We start from the raw sequence: 18,319 nt of genomic DNA, 5'->3' as shown, positions 1-18,319 counted from the left end.
TTCTCAAACAGATCTTGTTTTAAAGGAAAACATTTCTTGTAGCCTCCGAGTGTGGACTCAAATTATTTTTATTGAAAAAAAAATTTAAATAGGTTCTTGAATAAACTGGCAAGAAGTCCCTGTTGGTAAGTCCTAAAGAACTCAAGTGAAATTAGACATGATGCAGAACACAAAATCAAACATTCAGTGTCCACACAGCCACCACTCTTGGTTCTGCTGCCCTGACTTTGTTCCAGTGCTGGCTGGAACTGCGGCCCACTGCTCCTCTCCTGTTTCCACTCAGACTTGCATCTAGCACAATGGGCCACATGGCCCTTTCTCAGCACCAGTGGGGGCCAGGGCTGGGAGCTGGGGACAGATCTATATTCATCAGTGTCCCCATTTTTGATAGTTTAAAAAATTTTAATGTAAAGAGCTAAACAAAATGAAACTTTAAACTCCTTCTATGAAGTCACTCATAAGGTAAAACTGCATTATTTCCACATTAAATGCACCTCCATTCTTTGATTAGTTGAATTGGCTCCCACCAATTCACGAAACATTTTTAGGCTCTGACAGAATTATAAACCCAAAGGTAAGTGGCAACTGAAGTTAGAGGGCAGCACCTGGGAACGAGGTGGTCAGCTAGATAGTGGGTATGTCAGCGTTAGTTTTTCTTAGCTTGTCATTGAAGTGGAAATACTATTAAAAATTCAAACTGAACACAGCATAAAAAGATACGAGGGATTGTGTTAATGCTGCAGTTGTGATAATGATACTGGTGTTATATTTTTTCTTTTATCATTTATAGACACGTTTTGAAATATTTATGGATAAAATAACATGTTTGATATTGACTTTTAAATAACCTAATGAAAGGGAGAGGTTAAAGTGGCTTTGATAATACAAAATGGGTGAGGTATTTCATAACATAACTGCTTAGCCTAGGCACTTCCTCATGTGAGTCTTTCTTCTATAAAGGTTTGGAATTCTGCATAGTTAAGTGTTATAAGAATTCTCCCAGAGCTCATGCATATGAGTTCCAAGCACATGGCTGTGGATCACCTCTCTGACCCTCTGTCCTGCCTTGAGCTGGAGCAAACGCTCCAGAATGTTAGAAAGGCACCCAGACAGGGTTTCCTGAGCTGGGAGAGGGTGGTCTGGACTCTCTACATGTGAACAGTGTCTATGCCCCCTACTGCTGGATTGCTGGTGCCCAAACAGTTCTTAAAGGTACGACCAACCAGTAGCATGATGAAACTTTCCTCTAATTTAAACCCAGCACACATTTATGAGTACCTCAGTGAGGGGGCTCTTAAGTCCTGGACTTGGAATGTCAGGAGAAGGAAAAACTTTGCTGCATGGCCCTCCTCATAAAATGGGACAGCAGTTGATGGCTCTGAGGGTTAAATGACCCTGTGCCTCAGAGCATGTGGCACACAGTCTGTGTGCAGAGAACGTCGCTGGACGGAGGAGGCGAGGAGCTGTGCGGTGCCTCACCGAGAGGACAGAGCCCTGAGGTGAGCTAATGAAAACCTACAACCCTTACCTGACTGGCTTATGAAAAAGCAAACATCGTCCCTGAACACAGGTGTGTTCCTGTCCAGAAAATCACTAGCAAGTTCAACCATCACGGGGAGCTCGGTCAGTTCCTCCAAAACTTGCCGCGTCTAAAGCCAACAAAAAAGGGAATTAAAATCAGTTACGGACACTACAGGGACAAAGACAGCTGAGCTTCTAAGACACCACTGCGTGCAGGTGGGCAGGGAAATTCAGGCATTCACACACCAAACTGCAGGAGAAAGGGCTCCACGCCAGCTCTCATACTGGCTCATGGCAACGAATTTGGAAGCCCAGACACAGGACAGGATCTAAGACTCATCTTGCCCTAGCCGACACTGCCTCCCAGGCACTGTCGAGGGTCCAGCCTGTCACACTTACGGCCACAGCGGCGTGGTAGCTGGTCCCACAGCCAATCACAATGAGCCGCCGGCATCGTCTGATCTCCTTCAAGTGGTCTTTCAAGCCACCCAGGAGCACTGCAGGACACACGCAGGGCATTAATGCTGACACGACACAGGGACCACGCATAGGCCTAGGGCTTGGATGAGGGATTACCTGTGTTGGTCTCAAAATTCACTCGACCTCTCATGGTATTGAAAACGGATTCTGGCTGTTCAAATATCTCCTTTTGCATAAATGCACTGAAGTTACCTGGTCAAACAAACATCAACAAGATGAATCAATTTTAATTTTGTTACACTACCACTGCTTAGCTTTCAAACAAGAAGAAAAGTTGTTATGCAGTCACAGGGACACGTATGAAGGCCACTACAGATTACGAAGGGTATCTCCAGGTATTGTCCCATCTGAGACTCATGGTGATGAGTCAGGTCAGGCATGATTACTGTCTTCAGTGTGCATAGCATACCCCGCAGCTTGAGGGAGGGAGGGATGTAAGCAACAGATGCATGGCTGGCCTTCCTGGGCCATGCTCCTCTTAGCAAGGCCACAAGAAAGTACGATGCTTTACTTCCTACTACCCCCCTACTTAGGAAAGTGCACATGAAGCAAGTCCAAGGAAATAGACCACTTTTCAAAACCAAATACACTCCTAACTTCTGTATTGAAACAAAAAAGAAAAAAACCCTTTGAGCCACATTTTTCCAGGGCTCTGATCTGAATGAAACCAGATACTATCCCAGACCTCCTGACAGGTGTTATGCCTGATGCCTGTCAACAGATGTGCAAACAGGCTGGGAGTGCCTCTGTGACACACAGATGCATGATGTCCAGCATTGCAGCGTCCTTGAATGCTGCCCTCGGCAGAGGACTTGTACAAAGAGTGACATGAAGCAAACAGAGCAAGTGAGGAGAGGTGGGGGCCGCTGCAGATACAGATCAGGGAAGGGCTTTCTGAGGGAGTGACGTTTCAGGGGAAATGATTAAGAGAAGCCGGTCCTGTGAGAAGCTGAGTGAGTACTCCCTGCAGGTAAGTAAGCATTCGACTTGTCTGAGCAACGGTGAGGAGGGCGGGATGGGTGGACAGAGGCATAGTGAGAAAGGGTTGCATGAAGTGGTGCCCGGCTGGATGTGGGTGGTTGTGGGCTGTTGCTGGGAGGGTTTTATTCAAGGAGCAGTGGGAAGCCATTGGAGGGCTTTACGCAGCAGGATAAGAGGATATGATTCACGCTCTTAAAAGTTTACCCCGGTGGCCCTGTGGAGAAGAGTGTGTAGGAAGACCAGTGTGCGTGCAGGAAGACGGGCTCCCCTGGCAAGGAGAGAGTAGTCCACAGTCTCCTGTTACTGCAGGCCTGTAGGAATGTGTCCTATAGAGTTCTAAAGGGAGGTAGTTGATGGACTGGGGTCAGATCAAGCAGGAAGACCTGGTACCTGGACACAGTCAGGAGTTCCCTTTGGAGTAGCCAGGCCAGGCACCCCATAATCCTGAGCTGCATGAACCACAGACCACCTGCAGCCCCACCCCAGTGCTTAGGGCAGGCAGGAAGGCTGTGGTGCCCACCCTGGACAGGGAAGAGAGTCTCCCTCACAGAGTACATGCCCCTGAGGTTGCTGCACAGGGACTCTCAAAAGACACTTGCCTTTCATGATTTGCTGCAATTCCATCTGCAAGGTCTGGATGGCTCGAGATGGGTCATCACTAGCCAAACGCTTGACCCGGTGAATAGAGAGTTTCCCATCAGCCACTGCAGCAATGTCATCATCCTCAAGGAAGATGACCCGGTTGGTGTGCTCTATGATAGCACTGGAGCAAGGAAAAAATGGGTGTCAGAGACAGGGCCCACCCTTGACACTTACTCGCTGCATCTCAACTGTGGGTCCGTATCAGTAGCACTGAATTGCACTTTACAATATGCCATATTTACACTAACTCATATCTCCTGCCCCTTAAGCCAGACCCAGACATCAAATCATCTGTAAACCTTTTGGCTTATAGCTCTAAAAGATAAGAATTATTTTGAATCCTACTCAAATACCATTATCACGTCTAAGAGTAATAGTTATTCCTCCATATCATCAAATATCCAGTATGTTTAAATTTCCCCAATAATCTCATAGATGTCCTTTTATAATTGTTTTCTTCAAACCAGGATCCAAACAACGTCAGCTTTGGAGAATGTTCAAGAACTAACACATTATTCCGAATCATAAAAGGAAAGTATGAACATTTATCTTGCCTTTCCAAATGATCTATCTTTCAGAATAACCACATTTTAAGAAGGCAAGTTTCTCTTTATAGGAGGGAAACACAGCTAATAAAGAAGGACTGACAGAATTATAATAACCAACCTATGAACTTATAATTGTTAATAGCCCTAATCAAGGTCTATCAGTGGCTACTGACACGAAGAGATGAAAATCTGAGAGCTGCTTTATAATGGATGAAAGAGGCCGGTGATGCGGATTTTAACAATACTACAAAAAGACAATGAAACTTAGTGCCTCCTGATGGAAGTACACACTACCTATTCAATAGTCTTGCCAAAAAAAAATCAAACCTGATGATCAAGCTTCTAATGCCTGTAAACTCCTGTTTGCAGGAAATACAGAAGAACACGGAGGAGGCACACAACAAAATCCATTTAGAGGGAAACTCATTCGGACAAATGACTTCTGTTATACACACATACACATGCATGCAAGCAAAGGGGGGGAACTTAAAGGTAACTATAAGATCTATCCATTAATGAAATGTGCAGTCACTGTGTTTATTTTTAAACTAACTTTCTCTGTGTGGAAAGTAATAACGATTTTTCCCTTGAGATGGTAAATGAAAAAGAAAGGTAATCAATAGTACAGGTCGTACACAGATATGGCAAAAGCCATGAAGGCAGGCTTTCCTGGTGGTTCAGACAGTAAAGAATTTGCCTGCAAATGCAGGAGAGCCCTGGGTCAGGAAGATCCCCTGAAGAAGGGAATGGCTACCCACTCCAGTATTCCTGCCTAGAGAATTCCATGGACAGTCTAGCTTGGCAGGCCATAGTCCATGGGGTTGCAAAGAGTTAGACACGACTGAGTGACTAACACTTAACACTATGAAGGTGGTACTTGAAGGACCATGAGAGAAAAAAACGCTCATTCCACCAAGTGCTATACCAATATGTACCCTGTGCAGAAAAATGAGCACTTAAAACTGCTGGTACAAAGTTAAAAAGAGAAAACAATCAAGTTTATGGCTCTAAGAGAGGCATCTCCATATCCTAGCGAAGAAAGATAAAGTAGGATGGAAAGCCCTTGCACTAGAAAAAGTATTTTAAACAATATATGTTTTTTGAATAAAAAGCAGAACACACAAGTCAACAAGAGGAAGAAGTAAAAATGGCCTGATTCAATCTCCAATAAAGAAATACTGCTTACACTGTACTTTCCTTCAGACAGGGCTTAATATGTGTGTTTGATTTACATGTGCATGTAATCTGCATGTTTAAATATAATCATTGTTTTAATTTACAGAATGGATGGGGAGTCATCAAGATTATAGGTCCAGGAGTTAGACCTGAGGTGGAGTCCTCATCCCTGTCTCTTACCAGCCTGTGGCCTTGGACAGCACAGACATGACCCCTCTAAGCCCGTGTTGGGTTCCTCTACTTCAAAGTGGAAGGTGACCACTGTGCCTTCTCCAGAGGCCTGTCGTGACGACTGCACGGGAGAGTCTTGGTAAAGCCTTCCGCGCAGTGTCCAGCTGTAAGTGCACAGTGCATGCCGGTCACTGTTGTCACGAGAGCGCCACAGCATGCCTTCATATACGAGAGGGTCACCTCCGCCACTCTTATTTTCCAATATGTACTTTTTCATCTATACACACTACACTGTAGAATCACTTTTTTAAGTTCCAAGAACTTACACAAACAAAAGAATGTCAGAGATTTAATGACAGCATTGAATTTACAGATTAATTTAAGAAGAGTCAATTTCTTTAAAAATAATTTTAAATTATTAAATTAACTGTAAACCAATTAATGTCTTCATAATAATATTAAGCCTTCCTACCAAGGAATGTGGTAATCTCTCCCTTAATTCAAATCTCTTCTTGTTTCTCATGGTAAGTTTTTGCAGTCTTTTCCAAATAGGTTCTGAATTATTTTTATTTAAATTTATTTTAGGGCTGCCCTGGTAGCTCAGCTGGTAAAGAATCTGCCTGCAATGCAGGAGACCCCAGTTCAATTCCTGGGTCAGGAAGAACTGCTGGAGAAGGGATAGGCTACCCACTGCAGTATTCTTGGGCTTTCCTGGTGGTTCAGACGGTAAAGAATCCACCTGCAATATGGGAGACCTGGGTTCGATTCCCGGGTTGGGAAGATCTCCTGGAGAAGGGAACGGCTACCCACTGCAGTATTCTGGCCTGGAGAATTCCATGGACTGTATCGTCCATGGAGTTGCAAAGAGTCGGACATGACTTTCCTACCAAGGAATGTGGAATCTCTCCCTGTGTTCAGATCCTTCTTGTTTCTTATGGTAAACTTTTGCAGTCTTCTCCAAACAGGTTTTGAATTATTTTTATTTAAATTTATTTTAAGGGAGTACAACTTTTTTTTTTCCCCCAGCCATGGTAAATATATTATTTTTTCCATCCAACAAAGGTTTGCTGAGAGCCAGCCGTACCAGTCACTTATGGAGACATGAGTGGGGGACAGGGTGGATGTGGTCCCCTAATACCCATCTCATTGAGCTGACAGCAAAGTGGCTACTGCTGGGATGTCAAGTTTCCACATCTTTATACTCTGAAGAGCCATGAGTATTACTTCTGACAGCCTTTCAGGTGGATTTTATATAATTATACAAAAGTATATAATCATATTGCCTATAAATAATTGCTTACTCTTTCATGTACTTATGGCTTTTTTTTTTTGAGAAACATCTACCATACTTCAATGAATATAAGGTAATATTGATCTTAAGATTGTGATTATTTTATGCACTTCTAAAAAATTAAAACTATCAGATCAGATCAGATCAGTCACTCAGTCATGTCCGACTCTTTGCGACCCCATGAATCGCAGCACGCCAGGTCTCCCTGTTCATCACCAACTCCTGGAATTCACTCAGACTCACATCCATTGAGTCAGTGATGCCATCCAGCCATCTCATCCTCTGTCGTCCCCTTCTCCTCCTGCCCCCAATCCCACCCAGCATCAGAGTCTTTTCCAATGAGTCAACTCTTTGCATGAGGTGGCCAAAGTACTGGAGTTTCAGCTTTAGCATCATTCCTTCCAAAGAAATCCCAGGGCTGATCTCCTTCAGAATGGACTGGTTGGATCTCCTTGCACTATATAGCTAATTATAATTGTAAGATGCTACTCGTAGATACTGGGCTTCCCTTGTGGCTCAGCTGGTAAAGAATCCACCTGCAATGTGGGAGACCTGGGTTCGATTCCTGGGTAGGAAAGATCCCCTGAAGAAGGGAAAGGCTACCCACTCCAGTATCCTGGCCTGGAAAATTCCATGGGGATAGTTCATGGGGTCGCAAAGAGTCAGACACGACTGAGCGACTTACACTTTGACTCGTAGATACTAAAATCTATGAGATAACTATATGTCTTAGAACCATTGAAATATTAGTTTCTCATTGAAATGGTGCACTAAGAAACACAGTTTGGGAACCGCTGCCCTTTCCTAACCAGAATTAAGTACAATGCTGGCTGGGGCTGAAATAGGCCTTGCAGCCTGGGCTGCAGCTCCTGTTACTTCATGTTTCCCAGGAGACCTCACCCGGTGTCCTCCTTGCTTTGCATCGAAGCCCTACCAGAGGGTGGTGGGAAAAAAAGGCATAATCAAGATTTAGATAAAGGAGGTGGTGTTTATGATGGTTTTCTAGGGTTTCCCTGGTGGCTCAGCTGGTAAAGAATCTGCCTGCAATGCAGGAGACCCAGTTCGATTCCCGGGTTGGGAAGATCCCCTGGAGGAGGGCATGGCAACCCACTTCAGTGTTCTTGCCTGGGGCATCCTCATGGACAGAGGAGCCTGGCAGGCTACAGTCCATGGACTTGCAAAGAGTCGGACATGACTGAGCGACTAAGAGCACATGATGGTTTTCTATTTCAACCAGCAGGAAAGTGCTGCTGTCTTTTCTGAGTGTATTTGTGTGTATCCATTTTTTGGATACACTAAAACGGCCATGAAGCGTACTTTCTCAAGTTTCAGAATTACTGTTTGGCGTACAGATGAGAACATGGACTTTGGGATCCTTTGGGCCAGAATCCTCAATCTTGGCTCTTTTATGAACGGTCAGACGCTGGTAAAGGCAAGCAAGGTTCAGGAAGGACCGCAGGTCTGGAGACACTTGCCCCATCTAAAGGGAGCAGCCTTTGAATGGCCTCAGGAAGGACTGGAAGGAGCTGTCTGGTGTGCTCAAATCTGCTGGTTTTCCAGGAAAGTTAGATGTTTAGATTTTTATGGAAAATTTCCCAGTTTTACATTGTTGGCAACTAATTCAATTATTCCGTACAGCCCCACATGTTGTTAGATCAGTGGGCTTCGCCTTTGGCCAGCAGGGGTGCTGATGCCAGCCAGGCTAAAAGTGGTCACTGGACGAGGACTCCCTCGGGAGGGCCGTCACCTCTTCCCCTTGCTGAGCCTTGAGAAAACAGCTCAAGTGGGGGGTAAGTAAGAAAGGAGGGTGTTCAGCCAGTCTTTCTTGATTACATCATCCTTGGAAAGAAAGGAAACAAGGTCTAGCTACCTTGCATCAGAAGCAAAAAAGAATTCCACTGCTTTATCGCCCACAGCGTGAAGGCAGGTCGAGCTGTCCAGCCTCTTCATCCTTGTTTTACAGATATTCTTCACATTCTCAATATTGCCTAGAAAATGAAGGGAAGGATCACAAATCCTGTTCAAACTATTTCCTCTGAACAACAGGAAGAAGCCAGTTTCCCGTTTGAATACATGTGCAGAAATGTGGAAGTTTTAGCTTTGTCTGTATCAGCCAAATTGTGTAAAAGATCTTCAAATAGGAAGAGCTCTGAATTGACTGCTAACAAAACAAACCAAATCAACACTCAAATCAGGACATGGGTGCCTTTATGTAACAGAACCACATGGGGCTCCCATGGCTTGTGTGCATATTTGAAAATATACATGATAAAAAGCTTTTGAAAACATGGAGACAAGCCTCAGTTGCATGAAAACCGTTTGGACCTGGTCCCAGCAGAGTGAAGGGACGCATCCTGCCTCTGAGGGGAGCTGCTGCCTCTGGAACAGTGTGGCGCTGCTCAAGTCCTTCTCAAGAAACTTACGTGTCCTATATAAGACGGGGATCTGTTCTGTGGAGAGTTTGTATTTGCTCCTTACTCCGATGAGTAGGGGACTGCCTCTCCTGTAAGGATAAGAGGGAACTGAATTACCTATTGCCTTGACACTCTGGGCTGGGCTGGGTGTCCTCTGAACATGAGATGGTATCCACATCAAGCCCCCTTCCTAGGGCAAAGTAACCCCAAGACATCCCAAAGATTGTCCCAGAAGTTATAGAACCACTAATTATAGATAATTTAGAAAAATAAAGCTTTATTGCTTCTTCACACTACCTTCTTCTGCATTCAAAATAGTAACATCATGATAACAGATTTTTAAAAGGAGTTTCAAAATGTGACAGGGACCAACTAGCATTTTATAATTCTATAATTTGAAAGACTTAAATTCCAAATGGCAATTTAGTTCCTGATCCAGAAAAAATAAAATTATAGTACATTCACATAATGTCCTGCCTTGATATTGTGATGGTCTGGGCCACAGGTACATTCTCCATGGCTCCCCGGTGCCTTCAGCAGGAAGCCTGCAACCACAGGGCACCCTAGATCCTACAGAGCTGAGCCTCTGCCCACCTCCCAACTCCCCACCAGCTCCTGGGTTTCACGGGGTAGTGTCCAAACAACCTTGTTCGCTGCTGTCACCCATGCCTGGCACATAGAAGGTGTCAGTAGGTACCCACTGAGACTAGAGGAGCCTTAAGTCCCACCAGTGCCCCTCCCTGTCACCACCCTGGCCTAACTGCAGATCCCTCACCCGAGGCTCTGAGCTTTTTGCTCATGCTGGTTTCTCGGCCTGCCTTACCCAGGCCAACACCTGCTTCCCCTTGGGCCCCCTGTGCACTGCCTCCCAGCCCCCATCACAGAGAACGACATTCTCAGCCCAGCTCTGTCCTCCTGCACAACCGTCCAGTCCTTAAGGGTCCGGTGGCCCTGAGTCCCCAGCTCAGCACACAGTAAGTATCAACAAATATTGGTTGGAGTGATGGATAGATGAATGGGTAGACGGTCAGATTGACTGTGGATGGACAGAAGGGATGGACAGATGAACGGGTAGATAGACAAATGGTGGATGCACAGGTGGGTGGTTACATGACGGCACTCACACACCCGCTTGTGTGACCCACACAGTACTGGGGCCACACAGCGCAGGGCTCTGACAGAAGGATGTGTGGGCTGACCCAGGCCTCTCAGCTGACTCTTGGGTCACACCCGGCGTGAAGGTGATGAAGTTTAAGCTTTCAAGGCCTCTTCTTTACTGGACTCAAATCAACATTCATTTGTGTTCCTGATTTCATGTTCATAATTTTACATACTTTTTCTAAAGGGAATTTCTGAAACTGACCTGAAACCTGGATCTGCCCTCGCTATACAATTTTATTTTTAGTTTGAATTTGTTGTCAATTCCTAAAAAAATCTAGAGATTTCAAATAAATATCCAATTTTCTAGTTTCTCTTTTAATTACATCCGAAACTCCAGCCACGGCTGTCCCTTAGTCCCTTCCACTCTGCCAGAAGCCCTGCTCCTACATTGTGCCTCAAGCTAAGTGATTTTATTTATTTGTAACTGGAAATGTCAGGGCATTCCACCTTACCTTGTGGCCACGGCTTCTCCAGGGTAGTGGATGCTCTTGAAAACCAAGGCAAATGCGCCTTCCTGAAAAGACAAGAAAGGAGAGTGAAGAACAACTTACTCTGGCTAAGCTAGGCGGCTGCAGCCCAGTCAGTCCACGAGTCCAGACAGCTCTCCCGGGGCCTCTTCACTGCAGGTGGTCCTGGGGTCACTCACCCAGGGTACTGAATGCAGGACGGTATGTGCACAGGGATGTCAGGAGGGGAAAGAGAAACCGACCATACCACAATCAAGTGCCAAAGACCGGAACTTGGGGATTTCATCATGAGCAATACGAATCACCCTGTCCAGGCCCAGAGGAACAGTTTCTGGCTCTGTGATGAGCTGGGTGGACTGCACAGCTAGAACCTCAGGAAATGAGAACTGCAGCCAGGGGTGCTGCCCTGGGCCTCAGGGACTGTACCTCCTCAGGGAGCAATCGTGAGGATTAAAGGGGCTAAACTAGGACCTACATTTAGCTCAACACACGTTAGTGCCTGGGTTCAAATTCTGGCTTCTCCCCTAAACTGGGCAATCGTTTCAGCCTTCTTTGTGCCTCATGGCTATCTTGTATGGTTTCTGTGAGCCAAAGCATTTTAAGTGCCTAGAACAGTGCCTGACATATGGAAGCATGAGTTGTTATAATTATTATTTCTATGGCAATAACGACTCTGTGTCTTATCTTGTTGGTTTGTGCAAACCAGAATTAGAATATAGCTCTCCTAACTCAAGACTCCAAATTTTCTCCCTATTTAAAGCCTTGATGCAAAACTCTCTCCTACATTCTGACCAGCCATACTAACCAGGATCCTACTTGACTTTATGTACAGCCAGCTATCAGTCTGGATTTCTAAGACTTGGGAACCTGGGCAGACCCAAGGTCTCATGCTATGGCCAGTGTGCCAGAGATATCCCAGGGCCAGCAACTCTAGGTTTCTAAGGGTCTTTCAAACTGCCCCAAATGAAGGGGGTTTAGACAGAATCTGAGGAGCTTGATATTCACCCTGCTGGTTTTGTCAACAATGAAGTAGGACTGAACAGAAAAGTTCTTCCCAGTCTCTGCCAAAAAGAGCTCTGTGTTGCTATGGGTACACTGCTGACGTTTAAAAGGGCCACCACTGGGATGCATTCCCAAAATTTAAAATTACAAATGGAAAAGAGTAAATACTATGCTGCAAACTAAACTGGTTCACTGTGCATTAGTTATGGGACAGGCTTTTATTTATAAATTAAGATCCCCTAAGACAGGAGTCATAGGGCAAAGGGTTTAACAGTAGACTTACTTAAAAAAAAAAAAGACTGAAAAGACCAAAGGGTCACATATTTTAAACTGCAGTGTTTGTACCCAAAGAAGCCTCTGACCCCAGATGTTCTAGACTCTTGGCCCTGAACACTGTCTCCAAACTGTCCCCATCTTGGGGGAGCTATGGATGGCACCGATGCTCAGAGGGTGGACTCTAGCAAGTCTGGAGCCCTCTCCTCCTCCCTCCACCATCCCACGAGGGCCTACTCTACCTCCTCCTCCAAGGAGGGGTCTCTCCTGGGCAGTTCCCCCACCAAAACCTCAGAACTCCTCCCATATCTACAAGGATGCAACCTTTTAAGGCCAGACACTGTAGATAAGCCATCTTTAATCCTCAGGTACCTGGTGCGGGTTTGCCTAATAAATGCCGATGAAAACTGAAAAGGAATGAAGGGAGGATTTAGATAAGTGAGAACTGTAACTTACCAGCTGCTGAATGACTCTCTCCACCAGTGTTGAAAATGTAATGTCCTCAGTTTCTCTGTTGTCGAACACATATTTAATCAGCTTCGCAATGGTTTCTGTATCTGTTTCTGACTCAAACTCATAGCCTTTGCTTTCCTGGAATATTTGGTTAGACAAACTGTCAGATAACGGTCATTGTGCAATGCTGGCCTGGCCAGCTCCCTCTCCTCCCTTATGACTTGTCCTTGGAGTGACTTAAAGCGAGAACAAGGAAAACAGGGAAGGGATGAGAAATGTCTGCCTGAATCCCACAGCCTAACACAGCTGAGTCACTGTAGTCCTCCCTGAGATCATCCAGCCTCAGAAGCTTGTCCTTGCAATTAATCTGGATGTTGCAAAAAATGTAGCAATCAAAATGATCAAATACACTGAGTCAAATCCACCACCTCCCAACCAATACCACAACCTCTTCATACTTGAAACACTTGCGTCTGTCTTCCCACCCTGCATTCCATTTGGTGTATGAGTCGGTATGTTATTTAGTGAATACACTTTGTTCTTTAGATTCTGCTGTGAATCTGAAACAACCTTTGAGGTAAATGAAAATGCCCTTCTCTCTCCTCCAGCGAGATCCGGGAAGGAGGCTGAGCTAGGGATAAGGTCTGCGTCCAGTGTGGTGATATGGCCAAGAGTGGATGGCAATTCGCCCCTGCCTTTTTTTTCCAGCAGGAAATAAGCTGGTTGGAAAGTTTCTGGGAAAGACCAATATCACTTGACTTAGACTTTACCCAGGGGAAGTATCTTACCAGAAATTTCCTCAGGTCTTTGTAATTTGTGATGATCCCATTATGGATGACAACGAATTCTGGAAGAAAAGTTTAGTCAAGAGAGAAATGTTATGAAGACACGAAGTTCAAGTCAGATGTGAAGACAGACAATTTGACAGTTTGAAACTCTATGAATTTTGCTTATACAGACACTTGTGTTGAGCAAACTTCATTTATAGAGATGAGAACTGACATCTGCCACGACTTTAGTTTAAACCTGAGGAAATAACACATTACTCCTTTGATAAAAAGCATCCATCAGGCTGGCCATGCACTGAGTTCTGATTTGTGGGCTACAATATCATGAAATAGACTTTGGTATTTATGTCAAGTGAGATGATTAACCCTTCATTCTCTATTAACCGTCTTCATATCCACTCCCTTCTCCATTTTTTTCATATCTACTGTGACATTGTTTCCTCACGTTGTTTTCTTAACTCTGTCATACTTTCTCTCATCAGAGCCTATTGTCTTAACTTCACATCAGTAATTTGTTTTCAGGAATCTGTGTTTTCTTTGTAAAAGACTTCTTTGTGTACTTTTTGTATGCAATGCAGCTGGTGGGTATAAGTCTTCCTTGAAGTATGCTCTTCAGCTATCACTGATGAGTTAGAGAAATCTTATAAATCTTATTTCCCAGTTGTTTTATTTTCAATTACTCATCCTGAGTCAGGGCATGCACTTCCAAGTTTGGGTGTGGGGGGATCTCCTTGGAGCCTCCCTGCTTTGGGGACACAGACTCACTGTCTGCAGTGAGGTGGGGTCCACCCTATCCTGTGAGTGGGCAGGAGGCTGGGGCTGATGTGGCTGCTCTGCTGAGAGGCATGCGCCGGGCTTTCCTGTTCTCTGGAAGACGCTTCACCCTTCCAAACTGGGCAGGAGGGAGGTGCCTCCAGGCACCACAGTATGAACAGGGGCAAAAGCACGAGGGAGGTGCTATCTCCTGTGGCCTGACTTCCACAACAACTAATAGTAAGTGAGGCTTGTCAAGTGTTTAGTTAATAGTATTGAGTGGGCCAAAAAGTTCGCTTGGGGTTTTCCCCTAAGATGTTACAGAACAAATTTTTTGGCCAACACAATAAATACCCCTGGTGGCTCACATGGTAAAGAATCTGCCTGCAGTGCGGGAGAAGGAAATGGCAGCCCACTCCAGGGTTCTTGCCTGGAAAATCCCAGGGACGGGGGAGCCTGGTGGGCTGCCGTCTCTGGGATCGCACAGAGTCGGACACGACTGAAGCGACTTAGCAGCAGTAGCAGCAGCAGCGGGAGACCAGGGCTTGATCCCTGGGTCAGGAAGATTCCCTGGACAAGGAAATGGGAAGCCTAACCCTGCAGAATCCCCATGGACAGAGGAGCCTGGTGGGCTAAGGTCCATGGGGTCACACAGAGTCGGACACAACTGAAGTGACTAACATGTTCAATGTGTTCAATAAATACCCCACAATGACTCTTATGTATCTGATCCCTGCTCTGATACGATGCTTGGCAAGAACTTCCATTATGCTGTGTTCGGGAATCAGCCTGGGGTTGGGGGCCCTGGCTAACTCCAGAAATTATTCTCTCTCCCGGACACTTTTCCCATTATGACTGGGTGTGGGCTGTGGGGGCTTCTGGCCTGACCAGGCCCAAACTAGAGTGGAGACCCTGTAGATGATGTCTCAGACCTTTGTTGCCCTTGAAGGAGTCAGAGATTATCCCCTTTCTCCTTCTCATATGCCCGGGTGTCCTGCTCCCAGAGCCCCTGACACCCCTGGGGGCTGAGCACAGAGTCTCTGAGAGTTTCCAGCGGTAGCTCCAAACCTACAAGTCCTGCCTGCATGAGAGGGACCTGGGGGCATCACTTAAGAGAACTACCACACAAAGACCTATCCTGGGGGCTCAGGCAAGTTATGTGGACCCAGGTCAACTTGGGGCTGACATGGTGCGGAGGGAGTTGGAAGGTCAGGACTGGAGCAGGCACCTCAGATGTCAGACAAGATCAGCACTTCTACCTGCCCTGGCGCGGACCACTCTCTTCAGAGGCAGGGCTGGGTACAGCTGGATGAGAAGTGAACTCAAATCTTCCCTCAGGCACTCTGCCCTCTGGAACACCCTGGTCACTAATTGAGAAATAATCCCCACATCTTCAACCCTCTGGACCACCAAGTCCCCCTGAGGCTGGATCCCCAGAGCCAAAAGAATCTGTGGGAAGGGCCACTGTGTTCCTGTGGATGCCCGTGGGGTCAGCACTACCCCACAGGCATCTGCAGATAGGAGGCCAGGTTGAATCTGCCTCCTGTCCAGGGCCCAGGGTCACCAGTTTGGATACTCAGGAGAGACAGGGCTGCTGAGAAGCCAGTTGGTGTTGAGAGTGGATCAATTCTGACACACACGTCACGGGGCCAGTCACAACCACTGGGACGGGGAGCAAGGCTGAACCACATACCGTTGCCTTTGTCTGAGCGCTGCGGGTGGCTGTTGACAGCACTGGGGACCCCGTGAGTGGCCCACCGTGTGTGGGCAATGCCAAAGTGGGTCTCAAACTCCACTTTTAAGTCCATGCTGTCTTGTTCTAGATGAAGGAAAAATGTTTGCCACACTTTAAAAATAAGCATTGACATGATGCTGTTACCTAAGGTGGCTTCATTAAATGGAGACACATTAGCCACATCAAAAGTACATTCCATCATAAACCACAAAGGCCCCCATTCTGGGGGTTTCTGCCAGACCTTTGCATTACTTAGTACTTATCAATAACTTAACTCACTTACTTGAAATAAACTTACTTTAAAAATAAAATTATAGGTCCTTATCATAAATGGGAAAGCAGTATCATTGGCCAGAAAAATTAAAATATACAAGTACTAAATATTGAAAAAAATTCTCAGAGCACCATCACCTGAAATAAACCATCCCATGTTCTGGGCAACAGTTTTGCTCATGGTTTTAACCCTCCTTCCATTTTTGCATGCTTGAATAGGTTAAATTTTTAGTCTCCAATGCTGTTGGAATGAAAGATTTTTAAAGTGACCTAGGCTATATTTATTACTCTCACTTGGCAAGTCTTCCACTTACTGTAAAGTTCTTCATCAAGAGCTTTGACATTTCCTCTTTTCTTGACTAGCTGGATATGCCTTTCTTTGACTTCATTATTATTTCCATCAATTGCCACACCTGTAAAGTAAACATGATCTTTGTATTGGAATTTGTTTTGTCTCTCACACTTCATTGTAGGGAGCAACCCAGGGTGAGGGCTATAGAACTGAATTTATTAGTTCTCCTTCTTTAGGCTTGCAGCCCAGAAGAGAATCAGACAGTGTTAGAATATCAACTTGGAAACAAGAGGCTATGCCTGTGGCAGTGCTTACCAGCAAGCAGGGAATCCACGCTTAGAACCCCTGCTGCGGCCGCTAACCCAGGATAACTCCTGGAGGCCTGCCTGCAGGAGGTGTGCCACCACGTCTGCCACCAAAGGCAGTGGGCTCATTTAAGAATGCTTCTGTGCTTTGCATTCTGCTACCTTAGCAACGGTGTTTCCACTGCACTAGTGTTCCTGCAATCTTTCATCTTGCTTTCTATTAAGAATTTATGGTGGTGGTGGTGGTTTAGTCGCTAAGTTGTGTATGACTCTTGCGACCTCATGGACTATAGCCTGCCAGGATCCTCTGTCCATGGAATTCTTCAGGCAAGAATGCTGGAGCGGGTTGCCTTTTCCTTCTCCAATTACGAATTTATAGGGATATATAATTATCTGGCTCTTGTTTTCCTCCTAAGGCTGCTTAATTAAAAATGGGAACAGACTAAATAGCCACCTCTTATGTGGATGGAGAAGTGAACTGTGAGATAGCCATCCAGAAGAGTACTGTGCAGTCACTTAGATTATGTTAGGCAGCATTGAGGATAATGGAAAATGAAGAGGCAAGTGAAAGAAGAATAAAAAATTACAGAACTGCATAATCGTAATTAGGTAAAAACAATAAATAACTGCACGACGCCTCTACTGTCCCCAGACCCCAGATGACCAGAAGAGGTATTGATATTGATGGGGGGTGCTTTTGATGGATTTTTTCTTACCCTTGTTTTTCCTTTCTATTTTTCTATAGAAATTTTCAAATTTCTTTAATGAACAAACATTATATTTGCATGGTGGTCTCCTGCAGAGCTTACCTGCTGAGTCATAGCCTCTGTACTCAAGCCGCTGCAGGCCCTTGATGAGGGTTTCAAAAATCTCCTTCCTTGTCCGGGGGACTCTGTAATTCATGTAGGCAAAGATTCCTGTTAAAAGAGGGGGAAATCATACATTTTCAAAACACTTGGTTCATGTTTAGAAGAAAACACTGCTGGGGACACAGACACCACTGGAGTTGCATCACTGGAGGGCTTCCTCTGACTGCAGAGGAAGGTGTGGCCTTCCCCAGACACAATGGGAGAAGAGCCGAACTCCGTTCCTGCTTCGAGAAGGGCATGGTATGCGGTCCTCCTGCAGTGACTAAAGAACCCATGAAGCCTGTGAAGAACACGCACACACACAGCACGGCCTTGCGATTCCACGATTTCTCCAATGGACATACTTGCAGAAGACATCGTTCACTGTGGCAGCATTTATGACAGAAAAGATCAGCAACTACCTAGGGACACCCGCCAGTCCCCGCTATGTGAACTCCTTGGTTTGCACTGAACACTCCTAGGAAGCGTGATAAGGAGATCACCCCAGCCTCCTGCCACAGGCAGAAGCAGGGGCTGGGGCCTTAGTTTCACTTTCCACTTGGCCTTGTGGCTTGAAGCATTACATTCAATAAGCACTACTGTTATACAATCAGTTCAGTTCAGTTCCGTCGCTCAGTCATGTCCGACTCTTTGCGACCCCATGAATTGCAGCACGCCAGGCCTCCCTGTCCATCACCAACTCCCGGAGTTCACCCAAACTCACGTCCATCGAGTCAGTGATGCC

The 18,319-nt window shown here is 45.7% G+C and overlaps 1 protein-coding gene across 1 annotated transcript in view; it reads right to left on the bottom strand.

The window, feature by feature from the left end:
• Positions 1-18,319, bottom strand: part of GFPT2 (glutamine-fructose-6-phosphate transaminase 2) — a 45,397-nt gene that overhangs the window by 10,198 nt on the left and 16,880 nt on the right. Inside the window, exons 2-13 of the mRNA XM_055539058.1 lie at positions 17,536-17,643; positions 16,444-16,542; positions 15,815-15,940; positions 13,369-13,427; positions 12,584-12,718; positions 10,838-10,899; positions 9,234-9,313; positions 8,681-8,798; positions 3,582-3,745; positions 2,098-2,193; positions 1,921-2,018; positions 1,529-1,649 (exon numbers count right to left, since the gene is read on the bottom strand). Coding sequence (XP_055395033.1) covers positions 1,529-1,649; positions 1,921-2,018; positions 2,098-2,193; positions 3,582-3,745; positions 8,681-8,798; positions 9,234-9,313; positions 10,838-10,899; positions 12,584-12,718; positions 13,369-13,427; positions 15,815-15,940; positions 16,444-16,542; positions 17,536-17,643 — 1,266 coding nt within the window. The remainder of the gene's footprint in view (positions 1-1,528; positions 1,650-1,920; positions 2,019-2,097; positions 2,194-3,581; positions 3,746-8,680; positions 8,799-9,233; positions 9,314-10,837; positions 10,900-12,583; positions 12,719-13,368; positions 13,428-15,814; positions 15,941-16,443; positions 16,543-17,535; positions 17,644-18,319) is intronic.

This window comes from Bubalus kerabau, chromosome 1 (genome assembly GCF_029407905.1).
Source record: "Bubalus kerabau isolate K-KA32 ecotype Philippines breed swamp buffalo chromosome 1, PCC_UOA_SB_1v2, whole genome shotgun sequence".
Taxonomy (NCBI): Eukaryota; Metazoa; Chordata; class Mammalia; order Artiodactyla; family Bovidae; genus Bubalus; species Bubalus kerabau.
The sequence above is the reverse complement of the archived record's forward strand: the minus strand, read 5'-3'. Positions and strand labels throughout refer to the sequence as shown.